Below are 27,840 nucleotides of genomic sequence, written 5' to 3'. Positions count from 1 at the left end.
TATCAAATGATCAAGATCAGAAAGACGCTTCTAGCAACTTTAAGCATAAAAAGTCTGTAAATATTAGAAATTATGGCACATTATTCATTCTCTTAGACAGGGAAACAATAGTCTTTACAGTACATACCTTTTGAGAAATTGAAAAATGTATGGTTTGATAATTATGTCCAGCAAACGCCATTATCTAAAATTTTTGATCTCTATCAACAACCGCTCATTACGTTAGCATTGATTGAAAGCTGCATAGATCTGTTCCACCAAAGCAAACACTTGACTAGGTCTGGCTACAATAAACTGACTAACATTAAGTTTATTTTCTATTGGTTGCATCATTTAAGTTATAAACAGTGTATATCCAGTAGTTTATGACTTTTTCTCTTGGTTCTGAGTCCCCCTGCTTGGCAACAACCACAGGTGCAGGGCAAATTCTGCTCCAGCCCCATACCATCGCGTTGATTTCCACCACAATTTTGATCTTAACTACTTGTCACTACTAGTCTGTGAAATCGTTCTGCCTTGCAGTAAAAAAATTGAGACTAGGTGGGATGGAATTCGTCCATTTATGAATGGTCGGGGTAATCACCCTGGGACACCCCGGGATACCTTTATTTTCATAGAAAGCTTTGAATTTCAACTGTTTTTGTTGCATTTTTTCCACATTTAGCAATAAATTGAGCGTAAATGTAGGTGTATCCTAAGTAGCAGACTCACAACGAACCCTGACACGCCTAATTCATCCGAGAATCGCATACTGCATAATAGTGACGAAACAGACATCCCGGGTATGCTTTATGAGCAGTATAGCCTACTTATAATATTCTTAAATTTATGCTTTATTTATTTTAGAAATAAGTACATCTAAATAACGCTTTTCCGTTCGTCCGTCATTCCGTCCGTCCACAATTTCCTGTCCGGTCCATAACTCTGCCATCCATGAAGGGATTTTAATATTACTTGGCACAAATGTACCTCATAATAAGACGATGTGTCATGCACAACTTTCAGACCCCTAACTCAAAGGTCAAGGTCACACTTGGTAGTCAAACGTTAACATGGCATGAACAGGGTCTGTTTAGACTCCGGTCCATAACTCTGCCATCCATGAAGGTATTTTAATATTACTTGGCATAAATATTCCCCATGATGAGACAACATGTCATGCACAACACCCAGAACCCTAGCTTAAAGGTCAAGGTCACACTTGGAGATCAAACGTCAATGGGACATTTTTCCTGTCTGGTGTATAACTTTGTCATGCAAAAAGGATTTGAATATTACTTGGCACAAATGTTCACCACTATGAGACGGAGTGTCAATCACAATATCAAAAAAATCCCTAGGTCGAAGGTCAAGGTCACACATAGAGGCCAAAGGTCAGATACAAGAATGACTTTGTCTGGAACACTTCTTCTTCGTGCATGGAGGGATTTTGATGTAACTTGGCATAAATTCCACTACCATGAGACGGATGGTTTTGCGCAAGAACCAGGTCCCTAGGTCTAAGGTCAAGGTCACACTTAGAGGTCAAATGCCAAATTCAAGAATGACTTTGTCCAGAGAATTTCTTCTTTATGCATGGAGGGATTTTGGCACAAATGTTCACCACCGTGAGGCACTCTTGTTTTTAGAATTATGTCCCTTTGTTATTACTATAAATAGCTTATATTTTAACTAATTTATTACAGGCCCAAGGGAAAAATTGAGACCACTTTTCTATGGTACAACATGCATGTTACATCCAATTTTTAGGTGTATTTTGTCCTATCTCTACCATGTAAAGCATTTTGTGTGGACTTACATAGAATTTCTTTTTTTTTTTTTTACTATAAATAACTTATAAGATACATTTTTGATAATCAGCCAAAAAAAAATATGCTATATGAAAACAACTATAGGTTTTTATATATACAAATTTTAATCCAAGTGATTGCATATATAGTACAATATTGTTTATACATTATTGACAGATATCAGTTCATTATGTTATACTGCAGTAGAGAAAAATTAAGTGCCTTCCAGTAGAGGACTTTGTATTGCATGGCAATACTTCAGTCACTTGTTTGCTATTGTAACAAGACCAAAATCATGATTTTGCACTCTTATATGTATATGAATGAAAAGCAGTTGTTCCATTTTGAACATAAAAGTTACTGATGACTTTCTTGGGATGTTAAAGTATTATTAATAAATGTCCTAGATTTTGACACTTCAGCATTTTTAGGATTTTTGTGCTAGAGTGTCTGCTGCTAACTCAAAACTGCATTTTTATGCTGCATGTATGCAGTTTATTTTAGTGAGGCATCTTGATCTATTACAAAGGAAGATTTCTCTAAACTTTAAGACAGGCTCTGAAAATATTCAGTAAAAATTACAAATAAAATCTTTAAATAATCCACTGAAAAAAAAGGTCATGAAATAATTTGTTTTATGTGTGTAGAAATGATACTATTCATTATCACATATGTTTCAGATGTTGTGACATGCACCAGTGAGTTAGTGAGAATATGAAGCATCATGTGTGGTAAATGTTAATATTTATAATAATTCTCTTATAATTAGGTATGATTCTTCTATAAAATTTATCAATTTATGTATAACTTTGCAAAACAAAGTACTTTTTATTGCTTATTTTCTTTAAAGCTGTATCTGGCTGTATATAATTGCACATAATTTTCCCACTTCAGAGCATTTAATACAGGGTTAGGGTATACAATTTTTGTACCAGGGAATAGATCAACTTGTTAATAAATGGATTGGTTAATCCTTTAAAATCCTGCTAACTTTCTACAATGAACTTGTCCATCTTTCAATTTGGACAGTACCATTAACTGTTTAAAGGGGTGTTTACCAAAAAGATACTGACAGAATGGCGAACAGTGCAGATCATGATCAGACTGCACGGATGTGTAGACTGATCATGATCTACACTGTTCGCAAAGGCATAATCAGTCGTGTCAAGCGTGTTAAGGGTTAAACTTATAAAACTCATTTTACAAATACTATGTACACAATACTTGTTGCATGTCCAGGGCCCGCTCTGCCGTTAGCCATTTTAACCAATGGCCAATAAAATGCCACTTTGGCTACAAATTTTTCAATTTGGCTACAAATTTCATGGTCCATTTTGCAATTTGAAACGTAATTTTATATGATTTTAATAGCTTTTTCTTTATTTGGCTACAGCCAATTATTGGCCAGGGCAGGCCCTGATGTCAATGAGATGCAGTTTTGAAGCACTGAAGCAGCTGTGTATTTAAGTGATTTTCCTTGTGTCAATTTTAAAACTGCAATCTTTGTTTAAGTGTTTTGAATATCTTTATTTTTTATTTATAAAGTAAAATTTTTCAGTGTCTTTGATGACACCGAGTCTGATATAGTAATTCAGTATGTTTTATTTTTTTTTTTTTGTATAATAGAATATACATGCAATGTAACAAATAAGAAGACAAGTATTAAGTATGAATTTGTGTAAATACCTATATATATAGATGTTGTATGTTTACATTTTTTTAGCCTGCTGAAACTTTGATCTGTAGATATTGTGTAAAATAAGTATGTCACTATTTCATATCTGTTGACTCCTTTATAAAATTCTGCAGCATGCAGTGCTGTTAGTAAAATATTAAATCTTAATTTAACTTTTTATTAAAAAACCAAATCAGTGCTTTAGAATGGGCTTTTGTTTTTACATAAAGTGTATTTTACATGTCTATGTTACAGTATGGTGTCCGATTTCTTTTACCCGAACCAAGGTGGTGTGGAGAGTCACATCTATCACTTATCCCAGTGCCTTATAAACAGAGGTCATAAGGTCATTGTTGTAACACATTTCTATGGTAACAGAAAAGGCATACGCTACCTCGACAATGGACTTAAGGTATGGTTCATCATACAGCTGCAAAACTTAACTTTCTTTTCTCTTAAAGGTGTACGCTAGTCTCCGTATAGGAGATGGGCGGAAATTTTCCCAAAAATGCCATTTTCAAGGGCAGGTAACTCTTTTTCAATACTGGTGACCTATGACTTTTATTGCATATCTTTGTGTCTTAGATGATTGTCCTTCAATATCCAAAGTTGGAAGAAATTGTTATTTGGAAATATTTCGCCCATCTCATATACAGAGACTCTAGCGTACGCCTTTGAACATAGTCCATCTTGTTTATTGAATAATTCCGAAATTTACAACACCCTCCAAAAGTCTAGATACAAACTTTTATAGATAAATCAATCAGTATTTGAATGATGTGTTTTTAATTTCAAATAAAAATGATTGATATCATACTTCAGCAGTGTATTTTCTATTGCTTCTATCCTACCAGAGTTCCAATGATATCAAAGATTTTAGCAAAACATCAACGGCCATTGTTGCTATGATCTCGCTGATTTACCAATTTTAATATCACTTGACAGAGTTGGTAATTGGGACTAAAATAAATTTTTCTCTGTGTGTTTCACAACAGTTTATAGATTCTACATGACAGAGATGCTGTAAAGCGCTTTCCTTCAATGAAGCTAACAATTTATATGTTATTTTAGATTATTGCTACATTTTTCCTGTTATTGTCTATTTTTTTAGCTCACCAGTCACAAAGTGACAAGGTGAGCTTTTGTGATCACGCGGTGTCCGTCGTCCATCCAGCCGTTCGTGCTTCCGTGCGTGCGTAAGCTTTTGCTTGTGACCACTCTAGAGGTCACATTTTTTTATGGGATCTTTATGAAAATTGGTCAGAATGTTCATCTTGATGATATCTAGGTCAGGTTTGAAACTGGATCACGTGCCATCCAAAACTAGGTCAGTAGGTCTAAAAATAGAAAAACCTTGTGACCTCCCTAGAGGCCATATTTTTCAACGGATCTTCATCAAGATTGGTCAGAACGTTCACCTTGATGATAACTAGATCAAGTTTGAAACTGGGTCACGTGCGCTCAAAAACTAGGTCAGTAGGTCTAAAAATAGAAAAAGCATGTGACCTCTGTAGAGGCCATACTTTTCATGAGATCTTCATGAAAATTGGTCAGAATATTCACCTTGATGACATCTAGGTCATGTTCGAAACTGGGTCATGTGCGGTCCAAAACTAGGTCAGTAGGTCTAAAAATAGAAAAACCTTGTGACCTCCCTAGAGGCCATATTTTTCAATGGATCTTCATGAAAGTTGGTGAGAATGTTCACCTTGATGATATCTAGGTCACATTTGAAACTGGGTATCGTGCTATCCAAAAGTAGGTCAGTAGGTCTAAAAATAGAAAATCCTTGTGACCTCCCCAGAGGCCATATTTTTCAGTGGATCATCATGAAAATTGGGGAGAATGTTCATCTTGATGATATCTAGGTCAAATACGAAACTGAGTCACGTGCGGTCAAAAACTAGGTCAGTAGGTCTACAAATAGAGAAATTTTGTGACCTCTCTAGAGACCATATTTTGCATGGGATCAGTATGAAAGTTGGTCTGAATGTTCATCTTGATGATATCTAGGTCAAGAGCGAAACTGGGTCACGTATAGTCAAAAACTAGGTCAGTAGGTCTAAAATTAGAAAAACCTTGTGACCTCTCTAGAGGCCATACTTTTCATGAGATCTTCATGAAAGTTGGTGAGAATGTTCATCTTGATGATATCTAGGTCAAATTCAAAACTTGGTCACGTGCCTTCAAAAACTAGGTCATTAGGTCAATTAATAGAAAAACCTTGTGACCTCTCTAGAGACCATATTTTTCAATGGATCTTCATGAAAATTGGTCAGAATTTTTATCTTGATGATATCTAGGTCATGTTCAAAACTGGGTCACATGAGCTCAAAAACTAGGTCACTATGTCAAATAATAGGAAAAATGACGTCATACTCAGTTCAAAACTGGGTCATGTGGGGACAGGTGAGCGATTCAGGACCATCATGGTCCTCTTGTTTAGTTGCAGCCAATAAGTATCAGTAGTTTAATAATTTTGCTGGCTTTCTGACAGTTAGTGGTTTTGCCCTCTTGTAACTGACATTTTGCTTGGGTGAGCAGCAGTGGTCTCTGCCACCATTAGTGTATGACATGTAATATCTCCTGAGCTGTGCTGGTGTGACTCTAAGCACAATGAAAAGCTAGCAAAACAAAAACAAAAGTCAAGAAATAGTGGTCAGTTAACAGAGTTTTGGATTTCTTACTCATTACCACAGAAGCTTGAATCTCGGGAAGAATTTAGGCAGGTTAGAACTCCTGAGGGTACTAAGTGGATGGGAAACAATAACACACATATTTCAGCATTTATGGAGCTTCAAACACCTGTGATACATGCAATACGTAAACTGTTTCTAACTATTTCAAGTATATAAAATTCTAAGTTTATGCTGCTAATTACTGTAATGATATTAAGAAATAAAGTTGTTTTATTTTACAGGTTTACTATCTACCATTTCCAACAATGTACAACCAATGCATCCTGCCAACAATACTCACTACATTCCCATTACTCAGGAATATATTTATACGAGAAAAAATCACTATAGTTCATGGGCATTCTGTAAGTTATTTTGTTACATATTAGTAGATCAGAACCATTCCATTTTCATAATCTTCCGAAGACTACATTTTATTGTACACTACTTTTAGGAAAAGCAGGTATAATGTTTTGTCTTGTAAGAAAACCATTTAACCCTGCTAAATTTCTAAAATGGACTTTTCTGTTATTCAGTTTGGGCAGTACCATTTATTATTCGAAGGGGTGTTCACTGAAAGTTTACTGACTGAATTGTGAGCAGTGCATACCATGGTCAGCTTGCATAGATGTGCAGGCTGATCTTGGTCTGCCCTGGTCGCAAAGGCAAACTCACTTGCCGCCAACAGGGCTGAAGGTTAAGCAACAATCAGTGAATGAAGAACACATTAACTTAATTTCAGCAAAGGTCATGGGATATTTGTCTGTGGTTGCAAGACCTCTTGTGGAGTGGGGGATTAAAGGTTGAGGCCACCGCATACATACTTTAGAATGAAAATTACATACATGTAGTAGACATTGTATTAAGAGACCACACAAGGGACCATCAGAAAGTGATTTCATAATAGAAATGCCGCTTATAGATTCTGGTAAATTCTGAATGAGAAGTAATATACTGAACTGCTATATGTTGTTCAAAAGCTGTTAGACCCCTATCAGTGGAACACCCAGAAGGGACTATAGTAATGCCCTCCCTTAGTCTGTCCATCTGCAAATCTGGATTCTGCAATTACTTGAAAAGTATTCAAGTTACGTGCATAAAACTTGGGAATATGTAGATTATGCATGTACATGACTTATGCTTGTCATCAAGAAAGTCTCATTGATACGCATACCTTCCTTAACATATGAAATGGAAACTGCCATATTTACAAAAATAGGACATGTTCCTTGTTTTCCGTAACAACTAAAGGATAATACAGTTTTAAGACAAATACAACAAACCACATAAATGTTTAATTTAGAACCGATTTAATGACTTTTGTGTTTGGAGTGTGTTCAGTTAAACAAACATTGACATCTTTGCCCCTGTAAATAGATTACAATGTACAGCAGTAATTTTACAGTGATATTTGTTACAGGCAGAGAGTGTTCAAGGTAAACAAGTAATTAGAGGTGTTAAAACATCCATACAGTTAATAGTGGTCGACCTTTATGGTATCCTAGATCAGTAGACTTTTAACAGTTAAACATACCTGAATTTTATATTTGTATGTAAGTTAATATTTGTACAATGATGGACTCAAATGAATAAACAAACACTTTTTGATGTGTACTAGTAACTTTTACGGACACTCGACTTCTTAAAAAGTCAAAACAAGCAGGTTACGGTATCTATTTACAATCTCGCAAATATAAAATGTCACAAACAAAATACTCAATATCTAAAATTTGCTAATTTTTTACCCAGCGATAATATGTGCTTTTACAGTATTTTAATGTAAATTAAAATGATTGCTTATAAAAACTACATTTGTATCATGACAAAGTTTACAACAGTGTACGAAATGTTTAATTTATAGTGGAATAAAGTTACTTACAAAAATTCTGCTTCTAAAGTTAAAGTGTAAGTTCAGTCTAAAGTTTCCATCCATTGAAGATTTTCTGTTGAACTAACGAGTTTGCTTTCTTTTGACAGGCATTTTCAACGATGGCTCACGAGGCAATGTTCCATGCCCGCAACATGGGGTTGAAGACAGTGTTTACTGACCACTCACTGTTTGGATTTGCAGATGCAAGTTCAATACTCACTAACAAATTGCTCAAGTTCTCCCTGGCTGACTGTAGCCATGCTATATGTGTGTCACATACAAGGTATGATCTTTGTGACAGTTTATATGCAACAGAGTTTTCTGTATTAAGTTGGGGATCAGTAGAAAGACACCGACAGTATTCCTTTTTTTACATGATTTTTTACAGTATCAGTAATTGGTTTTACATGTTATTTTCCCCGACCGAAGGCAGACGGATATAGTTTTGTTGTTGTTCATCTGTCTTTCCATCTGTCCATCCATCTGTCCTAAGTTATATCTATGAAATGGTAGAAATATTAATTATTATTATTATTATTATTATTATACCAGATTTATATAGCGCCCTTTTCATGATCAATTTCATGTTCAAAGGCACTTTACATAGTTCAAATGCAGCCACACAGGGCGCATAATTCATCCTCTACTAGTACAGACACAGAGCGATCTGACCAGAGGGACAGAGTGAGACAAAGCCCCCACGACAGAGAGATCAGAAATCAGATACAGGCTTGTCCGGCTAACTTAGCCTGACTCGTTGCGAATAGACAGCCTGGTTCTTTAATGTGCCCAGTGTATAGCACTGATACACGCAAGGATTACCTGGGTTCCTGACCGGTACACCTCTAGTTTGGTGGGAAACACTGAAAAGCGTTTCTGAAAATTCCCGAGTAGCTGCCGGGGATCAAACTCCCGACCTCAGGATTGGAAGGCCAGTATGCAAACCACTGAGCTATCCATCCACCTATATTAACTGTTGTATGGAAATGCCACCCTGCAGTTTTTGTTCAGATTACAAAAGTAAGACAAGATGTACGAGGGGCGTTCTATAAATACCCGGAAAAGTGCTCTCAATTCTTCATGTATCATCAAAAATAAATGAAAATGCTACAAAATGTAGATTAGGGAATACTGAGTTGATATGTCAAAATTAGATTGTCTTTGGATAAATAATAAGTAAATGTGAGTCACCATGACTACATCATGTGACGTCATCCGGCCCAATTTTGTCTCTTTTTCTATTTTACATGCGCTAAAACATTACTTGCCACTTACCTATTTTTCAAGCTACCTTTTCTTAAATTGGGCGAATATTGATATGAAAAGTAAGCGTTACGCCAATGACGTCAAATTATAAATGTGACATTGTTAAAATATTTGGCAGGCATATTGAGTTGGTCGTCGATTGAAAATCAGTGTTGAACGGAGATGTGAGATAACATTTTGTGTTTTGAATCGAAAATCAAGGAAAGAGACAAATGCTATGCTGAAAAAGGTTTAAAGGGACAATGCCCTGAAGAAAACAAAATTTTATTAGTGGGACGTGACGTTTAAAAGTGGTCAGGAGAATATTGCTGGCGACTTGTGTTACAGACATGAAAAATAACGTTCAGTCACATTTAATAAAATTAAAGAGCTCCTTGATAGGGCATCAGTTCAGTGTCCTATTTCTTCAATACGACAGGAACATCATATGAACAGTATTTATTTATTCTTAGGAAGGTGTAAAATGCATTTAATGGTGATAAACATTGAATCAATGGTAATCACGAGTAGTATTAATTAATTGAGTGTGATATGACAGCATCATAATGACGTTGGGCCGCATTTGAGGTGATGGCGTTGCCTAGGAGACGACAAATAAATATTGTGCATGTTCTGAAATCTGTAATTTAGGTATTTGAATTCAGTATGTTCATATCCGTCATATTTTCAAATTTTAGCAAAATGAGACTAGAAATAAAGAAATGGGAGCACTTTTCCGGGTATTTATTGAACACCCCTCGTATGACCCTTTGAATATGTATATATGATACATATATAGTGTTAATCCATTTCCTGTCCATCTGGGGTCATATCCTAAAATTTGTTTGTAGGATTTCAATAAAACATGTTAGATAACTGCTATAAAGAAATGCAGCCTTACAAATTTCAGTTTGATTGCTTGAGGAAAATAAGATTTAGGTTTCCAGACCTTAAATAAATAGTACATGAATAGTTTCAGTCCGTCTGTCCATCCAGTGTCATATCTCAGACATGGTTCAATGGATTTCAATAACACATGGTAGAAATGTTAACTGCTGTATGGCAATTGTGAAAATTGCAGAAAATGACTTGAAGCTGCTTGGTAGTCAATAGCAAAAATGCTGGTAAATTCATCTGATGGTATCTGCTGTTCCCAAAAACATATGATACTGGTAATCTAGGTTCAAACATTATCATGTCAAAGTACTTCCTGTGATACATAATTACAGTCCACAACATACCTGTTTTTGTCTGTTTATGTCTGATTTGAACCAAGGTTTTAATATTGTGGTTGGAGGAAGACCACCAGGGATAAGATTCCCGCTGAACCAAGTTATTTATTCAGTGTCTAGACAGACTAAACAAACAGCGTGTATAAATACCTGGCTTACATTTCAGTTTTAGAGCAAGGAAACATCGTTAAATGCACTCAGACCACAAATATGTGGTAAACATTTCCTCCCAGATCTTGGCTTTGACTTGTAATTTGATGAGAAGAAAGTTTGATAATAAGTTAACATTCATAACTAAAGAATGAGATGAAAGGTTAAATGTACCGAATGAAATACCGGCTTGTTCCATTATGACACTCATTTGAATATGAAATGTACAGAATAAAGTTTTTGTTGCAGTTTTTCTGAATGATTCATCTTCTGCTGCTTATTTGAATTTATATGTACTGTAGATACTCATGTATAATGCGCACCCGTGTATAATTTGCATCCCCGATTTTCGCCCAAATCCTTGGAAAAGTGATGGAGGCAAACATAAAAAAATGCAGAATAGTTACACACGAGAAATGTAGAGGCCAAAACCTATACATACGGACCCAGTTGTTCAAAACTTTAACCGGCTGTTAAACTAACGGTTGATTAAATTTTGATTAAAAATATTAATGTTGGCGGGAAACATTAATATCATGTTTTGATTTTAACTGTAAAGAATTTTAACTGGTCAACATCCTTAACCTCAGAATTTGTTTTACTAAGTTTTCTAACATGTCGGAATATAACCCTAAAAGTTAATGGACCATTAGCTTAATTACGTATTAAACTTTTAAACAACTGGGTACCTGGTCTGAGTAGTTCTTTTGTGTAAAAAGAACTTTAATTTATTTTTTTGTTTTAACTATTTTTCAGAGTAATACCAAGGAAGCTGCCATGGTGTGCCTCAGCATATTTTGATCATATGCGATGTGAAATAAGTTTACCTTTTAAAGTACCTTTTTATATTTTACTGAGGAAGCCTCACTGAATGCTGTCGCGCAGATATTAATTTAGCTGATGATGCACATTTTTTTTTTTTTTAAAGTGCAGCTTTCCTATCGTTGAGAATATTATAAACAATTTTATTGAAGAAATATTTATTCCTGTATTTTTATAATTTCAGTAAAGAAAATACAGTATTACGGGCATGTATCAAGCCAGACTTGGTGTCTGTTATTCCAAATGCTGTTGATTCAAGCATGTTTCTACCAGATCCATCCAAGAGACATCAAGATAAAAGTTTGTTTATGTTCAGATTTTTTTACCGAAAACCACATAAAAGTTTGTTAATAAATAATGGTCTCTGTGATTAGAGAATGACGATTATTTATAAACTGATAAAAAACTATAGAGGTTTTTCACCTGCACAGGCATGAGTATGTGTAAAAGTTTTAGATTCAAATCCCAGGAAGGGTGGAATTTGACCACAACCTTCAAAATCACTAACTAAGGTGTGACTTCCTCTGTGAGTATTTGTGAGAAGTGCAGCAAACAGTTATCAAGAAGAGTTAACAAAAACTGTAAACTTTATGTATAATCATGGTAAAAATAGGTTTAAATTAAATTAAACTCAGCTGCAAAATGCAGGCTAAAGAATGTGAAGAAGACTTTAAACAAACAGATGGTGATTTATATTTGATCTAATCTACAATTAAAACCACAGTCTGTCATATTTGATGACATTAAAACTAGTTGAATTCTAAATTCTTTGTCAAAAGTTTGACAGAGAAAATTGTATTTAAGTTATATTTAAATCCTGTGGTTTAAGGATTGGCTTGGTAAATTTTCTAATAGATCTGACAAGACACCTGTTTGAGGTGTTAGACGGTAGCTTTTTCTTTAGGGGTTTTTTTATATGTAAATAGTTTGTAGAAATAGTATACACTTATTGAATGACTTGTCTGTCAATAGTTGAAACTTTTTCCGAAGGTCTGAATCAGATGCAAATTTACATTTATCATTTCTTTACATGTTGACTTTATCCTAGCAAAATTTTGTGTTAAACCATTAACTGGTCAATAGCACAAGTTATGGACTGGTGATTTATATACTTGTAATGATTTAAGTAATAAATTTGAATATTACTTTCTTAAAATGAACACTGGAAGTGAAATCAGTTAATTTATTGAAGCTGCATAGATGTATACATTTAACTGTATTCTCTCTTCCCTAAGTCAGATTAAAAGTTGACTTTTGAGAAGCAGCGAAATAATATTTAAATTTTAAGCATGTTCATTTGTATAAATGTATTTCAGTAACCATTGTGATAGTAAGCAGGCTTGTATATAGGAAGGGCATGGACCTGCTGGCAGGGATCATACCAGAGATATGTAGTAAACATCCAGACGTTCAGTTTATCATAGGTTAGTATCAGCTGGTTTACTCTCTTGTCTTAACTCTTAGCCTGCTAAATTTCTGAAATGGACTGGTCCATCATTCAATTTGAGTAATACCAATTATTACACTGAAAATTTACTAACTGAATAGCGAACAGTACAGACCCAAGATCAGCCTGCACGGATGTGCAGGCTGATCTTGGTCTGCATTGGTTGTAAAGGCAGAATCCCTTGCCTCCAGCAGGGTAAAAGTTAAAGAACATATGGCTTTATTTAAGAAATAATGTATAGAAAACATTTGTGTTTTAACATTATCAATATATGAAAAAGAGGTTATACATCCATGGAAAAATTTCACAAAGGTGTAGTATGAGTAAATTATTCTGGCAATGTACAAAAAAATTTAATGTATAACTGATTTTGAGTGCTTTAATTTAAGTAAAACACAATTTTGCTGTACATTGCAGCAGTTGTAATATGCCCTTTCCCTAAAACAGAAAATAAAATATAGTAGCGCCCTTTCTTGGTCACAACAAAAACATCGACTTTATCGCTTGTTAACGTGAATTCATTTTAGCGTAAGCATGTTTTAACATTATTTCATGATAGTAAATTGGTAGTACATTCAGCGATTAAAATTGTCACAGCTGTGCAAGCTGATCATGTTCTGCACTGTTTGCTATTCAGTCAGTAAATTTTCAGTGAACACCCCTTTGAATCATAAGTGGTACTGCCCAAATTGAATTATAGACCAGCCCATTTTGGAAAAGCAAGTTTAAAGTTACAGAAACAATGTAGTAAGTGTAAGGCTATTTTATATGTTAGCAATCTGTCCAGCTATTTAATTCATAATATGCAAAACTATATACAGGTATATATATACTGTTGTGTTGATCTTTGGAAACAGAGCAAAGTCTATCCCTGATGGTGTAGGTTTCCTGTTTGAAGTATTAGATGGCCAAAGACTGATGGAAAGTTTTGAAAACCAAAAGTCGGCAAGATAAATGAAGGGTTTTGGAGGAATAGCCCGAAAACATTGCCAAAAAGAAATTAAACACAGTCCACATACAAAAAAGGGTAGAAGTCTCTGGTTCTGATTTTGAAATAAAATCTTTGTTTTGTTGGGATTACTGGCATTTTCAATAGGATTTTTTGGGAGGCCTCAGTGGTTATTGTTGCTGACTTTGAAACACATGCACCTCATCGATATAGGTTCGAGCCTCATCAGGGCATTGAATTCTTCATGTGACCTAGCCATCCAGCTGGCTCCAGTTCATTTTTAGCTTGTCTGATTATTTAAAAAAATCTACGAGGTATTGTCATCACTTGATCGTCGGCATTAGTTAAAATTTTTGTTTAGGTCCACCTTTTCATTCTTAGAAAATTTGAGTTCCTTGGTTAAAATTTTTGTTTAGGTCAACCTTTTCTCAAAAACTATAAGAGCTACAGCTTTGAAACTTTGCACACTTGTTTATCATCATTAGCGGACAGTGTATTCCAAGACCCATAACTCTAATTTGCATTTTGTCAGAATAACGACCCATTTTGTACTTAGAAAATTTGAGTTTAATGGTTAAAATTTTTGTATAGGTTTCCTTTTCTCAAAACTATAAGAGCTACAACTTTGAAACTTTGCACACTTGTTTATCATCATTAGGGGACAATGTAGGTAGAGAACCATAACTCTCACCTGCATGTTGTCAGAATAATGGCTCTTTTGGTACTTAGAAAATCTGAACTATTACTCTTGTCTTGCATACTGGCAAGCTATTCTGCCTTTGCAACCAGTGCAGACCAAGTGCAGACCTGTACATCCATGCAGGCTGACACGGTCTGCACTGTTTGCTATTCCATCAGTAAATTTTCAGTGAACACCCCTTCGAATAATAAATGGAACTGCCCAAACTGAATGATAGACCAGTCCATTTTAGAAATTTAGCAAGGTAAAGATTAATAACTACCGGTATTCATCAAACTCTTAATCTTTTAATTAATTATATTTGATAATTATTAATGTATTTGTATTCATGCTAGGTGGAGATGGACCAAAAAGAATTCTTCTTGAAGAGATAAGAGAGAATAATCAGCTACAGGACAGAGTTACCTTTCTTGGACCATTGAAACATAGCCAAGTCAGAGATGTATGAAACTCTTCTGTTTTAGAGAAGAATTAATGAACACACATTATTAAAAGCATTATTTTAAAATGACATACAAAGATAAAGTTATTCATGCACTTCCATTAGTTTTATAGTAATATTATTTTATTATTTCCAAATGTATTCTCCTTTCCATTGAACTCAATTTATGTTATATGTTAATTATCTCCAGGACCTGTGAAATCTTTAATTTTTTAGGGGACTATTTTTCTTGGTTATAGTGGTTTTGTCAATCTACGAAATTTAGTCCCATTGAAGCAGTAAAATTGCCATTAATTTTATGTAATGTTTTTAAGATCAAAATCCATCAGTTTCTATCCCCATGAAATAACTGTTTTGGCCAATCCACGAAATTAGAGAAATCTAGAGAAATTACCCATATACTTTCATATTTTTGTTTGAAACTATTTATTCGATTGTAATATGAATATTTGATAGTGTTTTACAGGATTTTGATGATATTTTTTTATTTTTTAAAACGGGGGGGGGGGGGGGGGGGGGTGGGGTGTGTGGGTTGGGGGGTCCAGGGTCACGTGCCGGGCACCTGTGTTTGAAGTCCTCATCTGTATATTGGATAGAGCTATCTCAGATACTTCCTCATGATTTGTAAATATACTTAGAACAGAAGTTTATGGAAGACCTGTAATTCTTAAGAGTTATGGCCCTTTGTTGAATTCAGAAATAATTGTATGGTGAAGTTGTATTTTCATGATACAACCTTATCAAGAATTATATTTTGGAGCTAGATTACCAGAAATAGTACTGCAATTGTACTAATACTGTCTCTTAAGCATGTCTTGTTTCTCAAACAATTTTACTCATATGTTTCTCATAAAATAATATTACCAGCCCGCCCGCTTAGCTCAGTAGGTAAGAGCGTTGGTCTACGGATCGCGGGGTCGTGAGTTCGATCCTCGGGCGGGGCGTATGTTCTCCATGACTATTTGATAAACGACATTGTGACTGAAATCATTAGTCCTCCACCTCTGATTCATGTGGGGAAGTTGGCAGTTACTAGCGGAGAACAAGTTTGTACTGGTACAGAATCCAGGAACACTGGTTAGGTTAACTGCCCGCCGTTACATGACTGAAATACTGTTGAAAAACGGCGTTAAACCCAAAACAAACAAACAAAAAAAATAATATTACCAATATTTTTTTCCAGGTTTTAGTTCAAGGGGATATTCTAATCAACACATCATTGACTGAAGCATTTTGTATAGCTATAGTAGAAGCAGCTTGCTGCGGGTAAGTCACTTACAACTTGCTGTGGGTAAGTCTTTAACTGAGGTATTCTGTAAGTCACAGATCAAGCCTTTATAGTTCTAGAGAAAGCAGCTTCATGTAAGTCAGTAACTGAGGCATTCTATATAGCTATAGTAGAAGCAGCTTGCTGTGGGTAAGTCACTGAAGGAGGTTTTTATAACCGTAGCAGAAGCATTTTGCTGTGAGTAAGTCACTGACAGGCATTTTCTGTAGCGATGGTTTATTATGGGTAAGTCATGGACAGAAGTATTTCGACATTCCAGAAATAAAAGGTCATAAGTGAAAAACAGTACTTTTGAGAAAATTGAAAAAAACTACATATTTTGTTTCACAGATTTCTCACCAGATCTGTTCGTATACATATTTCAACCCCATAGCAGAAGCTTTTAAATATTGAAAGTACTGATTGTCATATACTTATCCAGCTGATGATATTTAAGAAATTGTTTATACGCCTTTTTACTGTCGTAAGTAATCAGAGGTTGTATCTGCTACTTAGGACCTATTTACTCTATAATAGTTGTATCCAATTCACAAAATATGCAAAACTGGGTTGTAAGGAACAGATACAGCCTTATATCATTAACAAAATTTCATGTTCAAGTTCAAAGGGCCCTTTCAAAGCAGTTTCCGAAAATGTATAGGTCATAAAAGATCATAAGTAACAGTTACGACCTTACTGGGACACTGATCTCCTATAACAATGATTGATGAGTTATGTGTAATATGTACTAGTACATTGAAGATTTTCAGTGTTTATGTTTTTTGTACAGGTTGAAGGTTGTAAGTACCAGAGTGGGTGGCGTCCCAGAAGTTCTACCCCCTGACATGATCAAGTTGGCAGAACCCAGCGTTAAAGGTTAGTGAATGAAAACTCCATGTGTTCATATGAAAGGAGGAGCTTTCCAGAGGTTAAAGTAAGCTTTGTCATGTGAACATTTGCTATTCTATTCAAATCATTCGCCCTTTACCGATGTGGGTTTGAGCCTCACTCTGGGCATTGAATTCTTCATGTGTGGAACCATCCAGCTGGCTTATGGAAGGCCGGTGATTCTACCCAGTTGCCAGGAGGGGCACCTGGGGTCACCTTCGATCATCAAAGCTGGAAAGTCACCATATGACCTAAAATTGTTTCGATGGGACGTTTAAAACCAACAAAAAAAAGAAACAAAAACAAAAAAATCTCAGTAATCCAAAATAACAGGTACATTTGTACTTGAAGTATTTGGCATAGTTTTTCATGAAAGTATTTGAAAGTTTATGACAGTTTATTAGGCAGGCTTTAGTTGGTCATTAGAATACAGTATGTCATTGTTTGGGTGGGCAGGTTGTGTCAAACAGATTGTTTCTGCTCAGTAACTTAGTTTGGATGGACCTGTTGTCACCAAACTTGGTGTGTAGGAAGCTTTTGTAAAGACAAATGTTGAGGAATTATTTTCAGTCACTCAGATCACCACTGTCAATTAAAACAGGAAAACTTCCGCTCTGTAACTTCAGCTTGGCTTGAGATATAGTGGTGAAACTTGGTTTGTAGGTAGCTCAGGTGAAGATGACAGTTTGTATTTGTGACTGCTGGAGTCAAGATAAAAGCAATTGTACTGAAAATAGAAAAAAATGTTTCTGCTCTTTTTTCTTCAGATTTTCAACAAACTTGTTAAAACAGCTTTTATCAAGACAAAGGTTAGGGTTATATTTGGGGTCACTCAGGTCAAGGTCATTGTAACTAAAAATAAAAAATAGTTTCCACTGAGTAACTTAAGTCAGGAATGCAATATGATGGTGAAACTTGGTATGTAGGTAGCTAAGGCAGATATGTCTGTTGTGATTGCATTTGGGGTCACTGGAGTCAAGGTCACTGTTATTAAAAATAGGAAACATTTGTTTTGCTCAATTTTTTAGCTCATCTGATTTTTTTTTAAAAAATGATGAGTTATTGTCATCACTTGAGCGGTTGTCTGCGTCGGCGTTGCCTGGTTAAGTTTTATGTTTAGGTCAGCTTTTCTCCTAAACTATCAAAGCTATTGCTTTGAAACTTGGAATACTTGTTCACCATCATAAGCTGACCCTGTATAGCAAGAAACATAACTCCATCTTGCTTTTTGCAAGATTTATGGCCCCTTTTGTACTTAGAAAATATCAGATTTCTTGGTTAAGTTTTATGTTTAGGTCAACTTTTCTCCTAAACTATCAAAGCTTTTGCTTTGAAACTTGGAATACTTGTTCACCATCATAAGCAGACCCTGTACATCAAGAAACATAACTCCATCTTGCTTTTTGCAAGAATTATTGCCCCTTTTGGACTTAGAAAATCAGTTTTCTTGGTTAAGTTTTATGTTTAGGTCAGCTTTTATCCTAAACTATCAAAGCTATTCCTTTAAAACTTGCAACACTTGTTCACCATCATAAGCTGACCATGTACAGCAAGAAACATAACTCCATCCTGCTTTTTGCAAGATTTATGGCCCCTTTTGGACTTAGAAAATATCAGATTTCTTGGTTAAGTTTTATGTTTAGGTCAACTTTTTCTCTTAAACTATCATAGCTATTGCTTTAAAACTTGCAACTCTTGTTCACCATCATAAGCTGACCCTGTACAGCAAGCAACATAACTCCATCCTGCTTTTTGCAATAATTATTGCCCCTTTTGGACTTAGAAAAATCATTTTCTTGGTTGAATATTATATTTAAGTCAACTTTTCTCATAAACTATCAAAGCTATTGCTTTAAAACTTGCAACAGTTTTTCACCATCATAAGTGGACACTGTACATCAAGAAACATAACTCTATCCTGCTTTTTGCAAGAGTGATGGCCCTTTTTAGACTTAGAAAATCATGGGTAGGACAATATTTCTATTATACAAAAAAAATCAGATGAGCGTCAGCACCCGCAAGGCGGTGCTCTTGTTTTTAGCTCACCTGTCACAAAGTGACAAGGTGAGCTTTTGTGATCGCGCGGTGTCCGTCGTCCGTCGTGCGTCCGTGCGTCCGTTAAAAACTAGGTCAGTAGATCTAAAAATAGAAAAACCTTGTGACCTCTCTAGAGGCCATATTTTTCATGAGATCTTCATGAATATTGGTCAGAATGTTCACCTTGATGATATCTAGGTCAGGTTCGAAACTGGGTCATGTGGGGTCAAAAACTAGGTCAGTAGATCTAAAAATAGAAAAACCTTGTGACCTCTCTAGTGGCCATATTTCTCAATGGATCTTCATGAAAATTTGTCAGAATGTTCACCTTGATGATATCTAGGTCAAGTTCGAAACTGGGTCATGTGCGGTCAAAAACTAGGTCAGTAGGTCTAAAAATAGAAAAACCTTGTGACCTCTCTAGAGGCGATATTTTTCAATGGATCTTCATGAAAATTGGTCAGAATGTTTACCTTGAAGATATCTAGGTCAAGTTTGAAACTGGGTCACGTGGGGTTAAAAACTAGGTCAGTAGATCTAAAAATAGAAAAACCTTGTGACCTCTCTAGAGGCCATATTTTTCATGAGATCTTCATGAATAATGGTCAGAATGTTCATCTTGATGATATCTAAGTCAGATTCGAAACTGGGTCACGTGGGGTCAAAAACTAGGTCAGTAGGTCTAAAAATAGAAAAATCCTTGTGACCTCTCTAGAGGCCATATTTCTCAATGGATCTTCATGAAAATTGGTGAGAATGTTCAGCTTGATGATATCTAGGTCAGGTTCGTAACTGGGTCATGTGCGGTCAAAAACTAGGTCAGTAGGTCTAAAAATAGAAAAACCTTGTGACCTCTGTAGAGGCCATATTTTTCACGAGATCTTCATGAAAATTGGTGAGAATGTTCACCTTGATGATATCTAGGTCAAGTTTAAAAGTGGGTCACGTGCCTTCAAAAACTAGGTCATTAGGTCAAATAATAGAAAAACCTTGTGACCTCTCTAGAGGCCATATTTTTCAATGGATCTTCATGAAAATTGGTTAGAATTTTTTATCTTGATGATATCTAGGTCACATGTGCTCAAAAACTAGGTCACTATGTCAAATAATAGAAATAACGATGTCATACTCAGTTGAACACTGGGTCATGTGGAGATAGGTGAGCGATTCAGGACCATCATGGTCCTCTTGTTTACTTCAGTTGACTCCTGTTGTCACCAAACTAGGTTTGTTTATAGCCTTTATCAAGGCAAAGGTTGGGATTGTATTTGGGGTCACTGGGGTCAAGGTAATGTCATTGTTTCTACATAAAGTATAGAAAATTGATTTTTGCTTAATATCTGTAGTTTGGTTAGACCTATTATCACCAAATTTGTGCATAGATAGTATTTGTTTTGTATGTTTGCTTGTAGCTCTGGTGTCGGCTCTAGATGAAGCTATATCAGACCAGCGTAATGGAAGAGTAATTGATCCACAAGAGGCACATGAACGTATCAAGAATATGTACACGTGGCCTAATGTAGCAAGGAGAACAGAGATTGTGTATGATATGGTTCATAAATTACCAGAACGAGACCTCGGTACAAGAGTCAGAAGGTAAGATTAGTTGATGTTTCTACCTCATCAGGTCAATCAGTGCGTGTGAACTACCCTTCTGGCTGAGCATAATAATTGTGCCTCTGCAGCCAGGTTTATCATGCAATATGCCTCATTTAAGTATTTACTGAAAATGCTGAAAAAAATGAAGAACTTAAAAGGTTGGAAAAATGCAGAAGGTTTATGAGGATATAGCAAACAGTTAAAAAATAATCACATAGACATATGCAGTATTTTCCTACAACCTAAACCTGTGAAAATATTGGAAACATGGTTGCCCTGAGCCTCTATCAGAAGAAATTTATGAATGGTTCAGTTATTGATTTCAGGGTAATATGGTCTTAATTGGGGTGAACGTGGATAAGTGATTTAGGTTGCTGACTTCTAATTACTTGCCTATTATCAGTGTAGGTTCGAGCCTCACTTGGGACATTGAATTTTTCATCTGAGGAAGCCAATCATCTGGCTTACACTGAGGAAGCCAGTCATCTGGCTTACACTGAGGAAGTCAATCATCTGGCTTACACTGAGGAAGCCAATCATCTGGCTTACACTGAGGAAGCCAATCATCTGGCTTCTGGAAGATCAGTGGTTCTACCCAGGTGCCCGCCTGTGATGAAATAATGCATAGAGGGGCACCTGGGGTCTTCCTTCACCATCAAAGCTGGAAAGTCACCATATGACATATAATTGTGTAATTTGTGTTGATGCGACATTAAACTCAACAAACAGAAACAAATGATCAGGACCTATGTCGCCGAGTGGTTAAATTTGCTGATTTTGAATCCCCTGACTGCTGCGGGTTCTAAACCTGGCTTTGAGTGTAGAATGTTTGTGTGGAAGCCATTCAACTGGCTTACTGAAAGTTGATGGTTCTACCTAGGTACATGCCAATGCCACAAACAATGCCTAGGTTCCACACCTAGGGTCTTCTTGAAATGTTAAAAGCTGGGGAAAAATCACCATTTAACCTGAAATTGTGTTAGTTCATCAGTTTACACAAAATAATTTTTTTTTTTAAATATTCCATTTTCATAAAAAAAAAACAACAATTATCTGTTTACCTGTTATTTGTGTAGCACATCTTTAACTAGTTGTCCATCCAGTTAGCTATGTCTGTAGAACACTATCAGTTTATAGGTTGAAAGGCCACTTCCTAGGTAAGAGAAATGTTCTCCGTAACAATTTGACATAAACGACAGTTTGAATGAAGTCAGATGTCCTAAATTTAACTTATTAGGGAATATTGTCAGTTATTTACATGGACTACTGACACAGAATCCAAGAACATTAAAGGGAATTCCTATAGTTTTTTATGCGCATCTTTCTGCGCAGCCGAAAACTGAAATGAAGTCAACATTTGTTGAAACATGTGACAGACAATCTTAAATATGAGGAATCTTGAATGAAATAACATTTTTTAATAGTTTTATCAGTAATCAAATGTTGATACCGGTTGTGATTTTGGCATAGTTCAATATGAAAAAGAAAACATAAATGTCTGTAAAATTGAGCTAGTTTAAGATATAATTAGATCTATTTATATAGATTAATATTAATCATTAACCCTTAGCATGCTAGATAAATTGTCGTCTGCTGGAAATGTCGTCTGCTAAAATTGTAAAGTTCATTCAATTTGCTCCAAAATTGGAAGAAATATTGTCAGAGTAGCAAACAGCTTGGAACCTGATCAGACGCCGATTTAATCGGCGTCTGATCTGGTTCCAAGCTGTTTGCAAAGGCTGTTAAATTCGCCTGCAGCAGGCTAAGGGTTAAATTCATTATGAAAAGTAAATAAAGTGTACTCTGGGACTAATCAGAAAAAGAAAAGAAAAATAATGGTCAAGATATATATTGAAAATGACCGAAATATCTTTTGTTGAGACTGATTCACCGAACAATTGTTTAACTGTCTGGTTTGACCTAAATGTATCTACCTCATCAGGTCAATCAGTGCGTGTGAACTACACATTCCACAGACATTACGTCATCTTGCTTTATGTTATTGTAAAGTCGCTCGATTGATTAAACTTATATCAAGCTGAAATACCAATATTTATCTTACGTTGTCTTTAATATTTTATTGTGGGACTGGGAGGAAGATTTTATAGGTCCAAAATATCGTCTAGAATTAAATAATGGAATACCACGTGGTCACCCACTCAACGCAAAGTCGACGTCTTCTTCGCCAAGAATGACAAGATTAGATCTAAGTAATCTAAGAAACTAAATTATACGTTTTTCGTCTCATAAATTAGTCAAATTTCTTAATTGTTTTAGTAAAAACGATTGTTAAAAAAAATAAAATAAAATTTTAAAATCAACATGGCGCTGTTTGAAAATGTGGTCGCCATGTGCTTCGGATTAAAATAAAGCAGAAATTGTCACTAGTAATTATTTCGTATCAATTAAGTATTTTTAAAATGTTAATAATTTATAAAAATATCAATAATAGTTTTGTTTTATAAATTAAATGAATATTAAACATACAATTTAAGAAATGTAAATAATTTTTTATGTCTACCTTGCAATGGAGCTGTCGTGAAAAGAGAAAGTTCTAGAGATCGCTTTACTTATATAGAGGATGAGTTGTCTCCCTTGAAAACTCTCTTACACAAAAAGAAATCTAAGGAGGCCCTTATGAGATATTTGGTTCCGGTGATGTGTTGGATAAAATATTTATCTTTAAACGAATAAATAGAGTATTATGTTGTATTGACAAGTATCATGCCTGACAGGTATCTTGCCATTTTTGTGGTTGTGTTTTCACAAGAAAAATCAACAACACGTGTAGCGTTTGTTCATAGATAATTATTAACTTCCAACGTTTCGGCGTTAAGCCTTCCTCAGGTTTTTTTTTTTTTTTTTTTTTTTTTTTTTTTTTGTATTCAATTATAGAAAGAATTAAGAATTTTTAAAACTTTTTTTAAACTTCTAGCAGATATACATGTAATCAATTTGGTCAGGTTAGTGCCATTTTTCATCTGAACAGGTGTTGTATTCAAGCGGTCTTAACATAAAATTTAGCCTGGTGACCCATACATGTTTAGCCATTTTTTTGCTCACAATACAATTATTTATACACAAGAAAAACAGGAGAAAAATCTATGAAACAGTTTTTTCCAAAATTTGAAAAAATATTCTTCCCTATGGGTATTTTTCATTGAAAAAAGTTCACAAAAGTGAATATGAAACAAGATTTTTTTTTTCATTTGTACCCATTATCGTAAGGATATAGTATTACAAATATGACTATGATATCAAATAAGTATATAATAAAATCTGTAAAAAGAATAAACCTTATTGTGCTGTCTTGATGTATATTTTGGTTGGTATTTATAAAAAAGCAGAAAATTATGAAAATGTTGAAAAATCGCTGGCAGTTTCAGCAACAGTGGGTGTGTTCAAAACAATTTTTCACAAAAACAAGCCTGGTGACCCATTGTTTTTATTTGTTCATTGTTTTCAGCACAGATTTTCCCATCATATATTATGTGAATTTGAAAAAATTCTATGAAAGAAAAAAAACTATAGGAATTCTTTTTAAAATAATTAGTTTGGGGTAAATGCCAACAGTATTGTAAACTAAATGTTGGTGAAAATTGGAGTTAAACCTATATCACGCAAGGCATATATCATTTGACAAAGGAATTAAAAACTTCATTTTGCAAATTTTCATTTCAGATATTATCAGTGCGGACCCCTTGCTGGGAAGTTGTTTGTGATAGCAATGGTGATAGATCTGTTTTTCTTGTGTGTCCTAAAGTTCCTTCAACCAGAAAATGTAAGTATTTGTTTTATACAGTTGAAACTAGATTCTGTAAAATCCTTTAATTTGATGGGCATGAAATTTTGTGGTTTTGGTCGAAACGGCAATTTTATGGGGATATGAAGTCGTGGATTTCAACTTTTGAACATAAAATGAATGGTAATTTTACTTATTCGTTGGGATTAAACTTCGTGGAATGACTCATCCACGAAATCCACGAAAATTAGTCCCCCACGAATATCAATGATTTCACAGTATCACGAAATTGCTTATATGTTGTGTGTAAGGCTAGGCCTTTAGCTCTAAGGTCAAGATCACACTTAAAGATTAAAACATTTTACGTCAGTTTTAGCTTGACTATACAAAGTATATGTAGAGCTATCCTACTTGCCCCAGTGTCTTGGTCCATACCTTGGTTACAGTTTTGATGCACTTTAACTTCATCTATTTTTATGCTCCCCAAAGGGTGAGCATATAATTGCCGCTTTGTCCGTTCTTCTGTCCTTCAAACTTTTGTTTGGAGTATAACTTGAGAAGTATTAATGGCATTTGATTGAAACTTCACATAACCATAGAGGCCATTGAGACAAAGTGCATTGTCAAAGAATCATACCTCTACCTTACCTAGTTTTTGAATTATCTCCCTTTATTATACAAAATAAGGCTTGTCCTGAACATTACTTGAAAAGTATTAATGGCATTTCATTGAAACTTCACAAAATAATAGAGGTCATTGACGGGAGTGGCAGTGTCAAAGAACCATAACTCTACCTTACCTAGTTTTTGAATTATCTCCCATTATCTTATTTTCTTCTTTTTATTATCTCCACTTTTTTGTTTGTTTCTAATACGTTATTCCCCATATTGGGACAAGCACATACATCGGGGAGCATTATTCGGTTTTACCGATTCCTTGTTATCTATGTTGTTTCTTAATGAATTTCCTTCAGCCTTGAAGTAGTTATTCCTCATCATCACCACATCAAATGACACAAGGGCCAAAAAATTCGCACCATTTATTTCATGAATTATCTACCTTTTTACTTAGAATTTCAGGTTAAAGTTTTGATGCGCTTTCAATCTATCTCTGTTATTACGGACTTGATATCGATTAGGGACAAGTGTTTCTAAATCAGTGACCTTAACCACTGGGCTATGGAGGCCCCATAGGGCTCAAATGCCAAGGAAATAACATCATTTTGAGCTGAGATTCAGTTTCAAAATTTAAATTCTCTTCAACAATGTATGACCATTTTTGTGTTAGATCACTGAAAGCTCCATGCAATTCATTCATTCTATAATAAAAATTGGGGTCAGTCAAAACTGGTATGCTATACAGATAGAGCTCAAACACATTAAACAACAAAAACTCTTACCATGCTAGACACGACTGATTCAGCCTTTGCAACCAGTGCAGATCATGATCAACCTGCACATCCATGCAGTCTGATCAAGATTTGCACTGTTCACCATTCAGTCAGTATTTTTTTGGTAAGCACCCCTTTTAACAGTTTATGATACTGTCCAAATTGAAAGATAGACAAGTTCATTATAGAAATTTAGCAGGGTAAGGGTTAAAGCTCTAACAGTTGTTTCCCACCAGGAATGTGTTTTATTGATATATCAGTTATCAGACTTATTGCCATTGGCCAAGTGAAATTTTCACATTCATTCAACTGCCTAGGGGCCCAACTGAGGTCCAGTCGATTTGACATCAGTGTTCCACTTCAGATAGTGTTTTGTTACATTGTTTTCCTGTAATTAACCAGGTTTTCAACGAAAACCTGAGTTATTAGATTGGGGTATGTCGTTGGTCGGGCGGGCGGGCGGCGTCAAACTGGTGTTTCCGGTCAATAACTTTTGTTTCGGTAAAGATATTTGAATAAAACTTGGTATGTATGTAGCTTATATCAAGACAAAGGGTGGAATTGATTTTGGGGTTTCTGGGATCAAGGTCAAGGTCACTGTTACTTAAAATAGAAAAAGGGTTTCCGGTCAATAACTTAACTTAGGAATGAGCTATCATGATGAAACTTGGTTTATAGAAAACTTATATAAAGTTGTAGCTTGGGATTGATTTTGGGGTTTCTGGGATCAAGGTCAAGGTCATTGTTACTAAAAATAGGGTTAGGGTTAGGTTAGGGTTAGGGTTAGCATATCTTCTACATGCATGGAGGGATTTTGATGAAAGTTGGCACAATTGTTCACCATCATCAGACGGAGTGTCATGCGCAAGAACCAGGTCCCTAGGTCTAAGGTCAAGGTCACACTTAGAGGTCAAAGGATACAAGAATGAAAACTTTGTCCGGAGCATATCTTCTTCATGCATAGAGGGATTTTGATGTAACTTGGCACAATTATACACCATCATGAGACGAAGTGTCTTATGCAGTTCCCTTCTTTAGAATTACTTCCCTTTGTTGTTTCTATAAATAGCTTTTATTGTAACTTTTTCATTACTAGATGTAGGGAAAAATCGAGACCACTTTTCTGTAGTACAACATGCATGTTACATCCAATTTTGAGGTGTATTTTGACCAATCTCTACCTGGTAAGGATTTCTGTGTGGACTTACAGTTTTTTTTTTGTTGTTTTTTTTGAAGATTAGCTTCCCTTAGTTGTTACTATAAATAACTTATATTGTAACTTTTTTATAATTGACCGTAGGGAAAAACCAAGACCACTTTTCTGTGGTACAACATAGTTGTTACTTTCTAATTTTAGGTGTATTTTAAGGTATCTCTACCTGGTAAGGAGTTTTTTTGTGGACTTAGAAAAACATATGAATTACAATGATTACTAAACAACCACAAAATTAAAATTACGTCTGCAAATACAGGTGCTAGAGTAAAGAAATTTGCTGTGACGGGCGTTTATTGTTCTGGCAGTCTTGTTTATTCTTATGAAAAGTGTTGAAAACCTGGTTTCGTGGCATTGCCGCGTTTCTTGTTTTCTCTGATGTTACACAGAAACAAATTTGGTGTGAAAACAAATTTAATTTTCTTTTAAACTTTATCGCAGAAAATAAACTCAGTAGTTTTATCTCAAAATTAAGAGTGTTGTTTATTCTCTATTTACAGGAAATTGAAGAATGTCCTGATTTTTCATCTACCTACAGAACCTCAGCATTTTGTAACCATGGTAACAAAAGAAAACTACTTAATGAAGATAAAAGACGAAAAGGAAGATTAAAAGCTAATCAGAACTAAAATAATATATTATCTTAGATAATTTGACACATTTATTATTATTTTTATATTAAAATAATATATTTTAAAAGAAA

The 27,840-nt window shown here is 35.0% G+C and overlaps 1 protein-coding gene across 4 annotated transcripts; it reads left to right on the top strand.

Annotated features, from left to right (window-relative positions):
- On the top strand, positions 1-27,840 carry LOC123527173 (phosphatidylinositol N-acetylglucosaminyltransferase subunit A-like). 4 transcript variants are annotated; one of them, XM_045306475.2, is made up of 14 exons: positions 14-52; positions 665-782; positions 2,471-2,521; positions 3,721-3,877; positions 6,386-6,508; positions 8,121-8,296; positions 11,647-11,762; positions 12,779-12,886; positions 14,894-15,000; positions 16,184-16,266; positions 17,058-17,143; positions 20,605-20,788; positions 24,473-24,572; positions 27,638-27,840. In XM_045306475.2, the coding sequence occupies exons 3-14, from the start codon at positions 2,505-2,507 to the stop codon at positions 27,764-27,766; spliced, it is 1,386 nt and encodes a 461-aa protein (XP_045162410.2). In that variant the 5' UTR covers positions 14-52; positions 665-782; positions 2,471-2,504; the 3' UTR covers positions 27,767-27,840. The 4 variants fall into 4 exon arrangements, with proteins under 4 accessions (XP_045162409.2, XP_045162410.2, XP_053379147.1 ...); XM_045306474.2 differs by lacking the exon at positions 665-782 and having other exon boundaries at positions 1-52; XM_053523172.1 differs by lacking the exons at positions 14-52; positions 665-782 and adding an exon at positions 187-278.

Source organism: Mercenaria mercenaria, chromosome 14, assembly GCF_021730395.1.
Source record: "Mercenaria mercenaria strain notata chromosome 14, MADL_Memer_1, whole genome shotgun sequence".
In the NCBI taxonomy this organism is placed as follows: domain Eukaryota; kingdom Metazoa; phylum Mollusca; class Bivalvia; order Venerida; family Veneridae; genus Mercenaria; species Mercenaria mercenaria.
The sequence above is the reverse complement of the archived record's forward strand: the minus strand, read 5'-3'. Positions and strand labels throughout refer to the sequence as shown.

Coding starts and splice junctions, on each gene's coding strand:
- LOC123527173 (XM_045306474.2), top strand. Junction 8,297..11,646: donor ATATGTGTGTCACATACAAG/GTATGATCTTTG, acceptor TTATAATTTCAG/TAAAGAAAATACAGTATTAC. Junction 15,001..16,183: donor AACATAGCCAAGTCAGAGAT/GTATGAAACTCT, acceptor ATTTTTTTCCAG/GTTTTAGTTCAAGGGGATAT.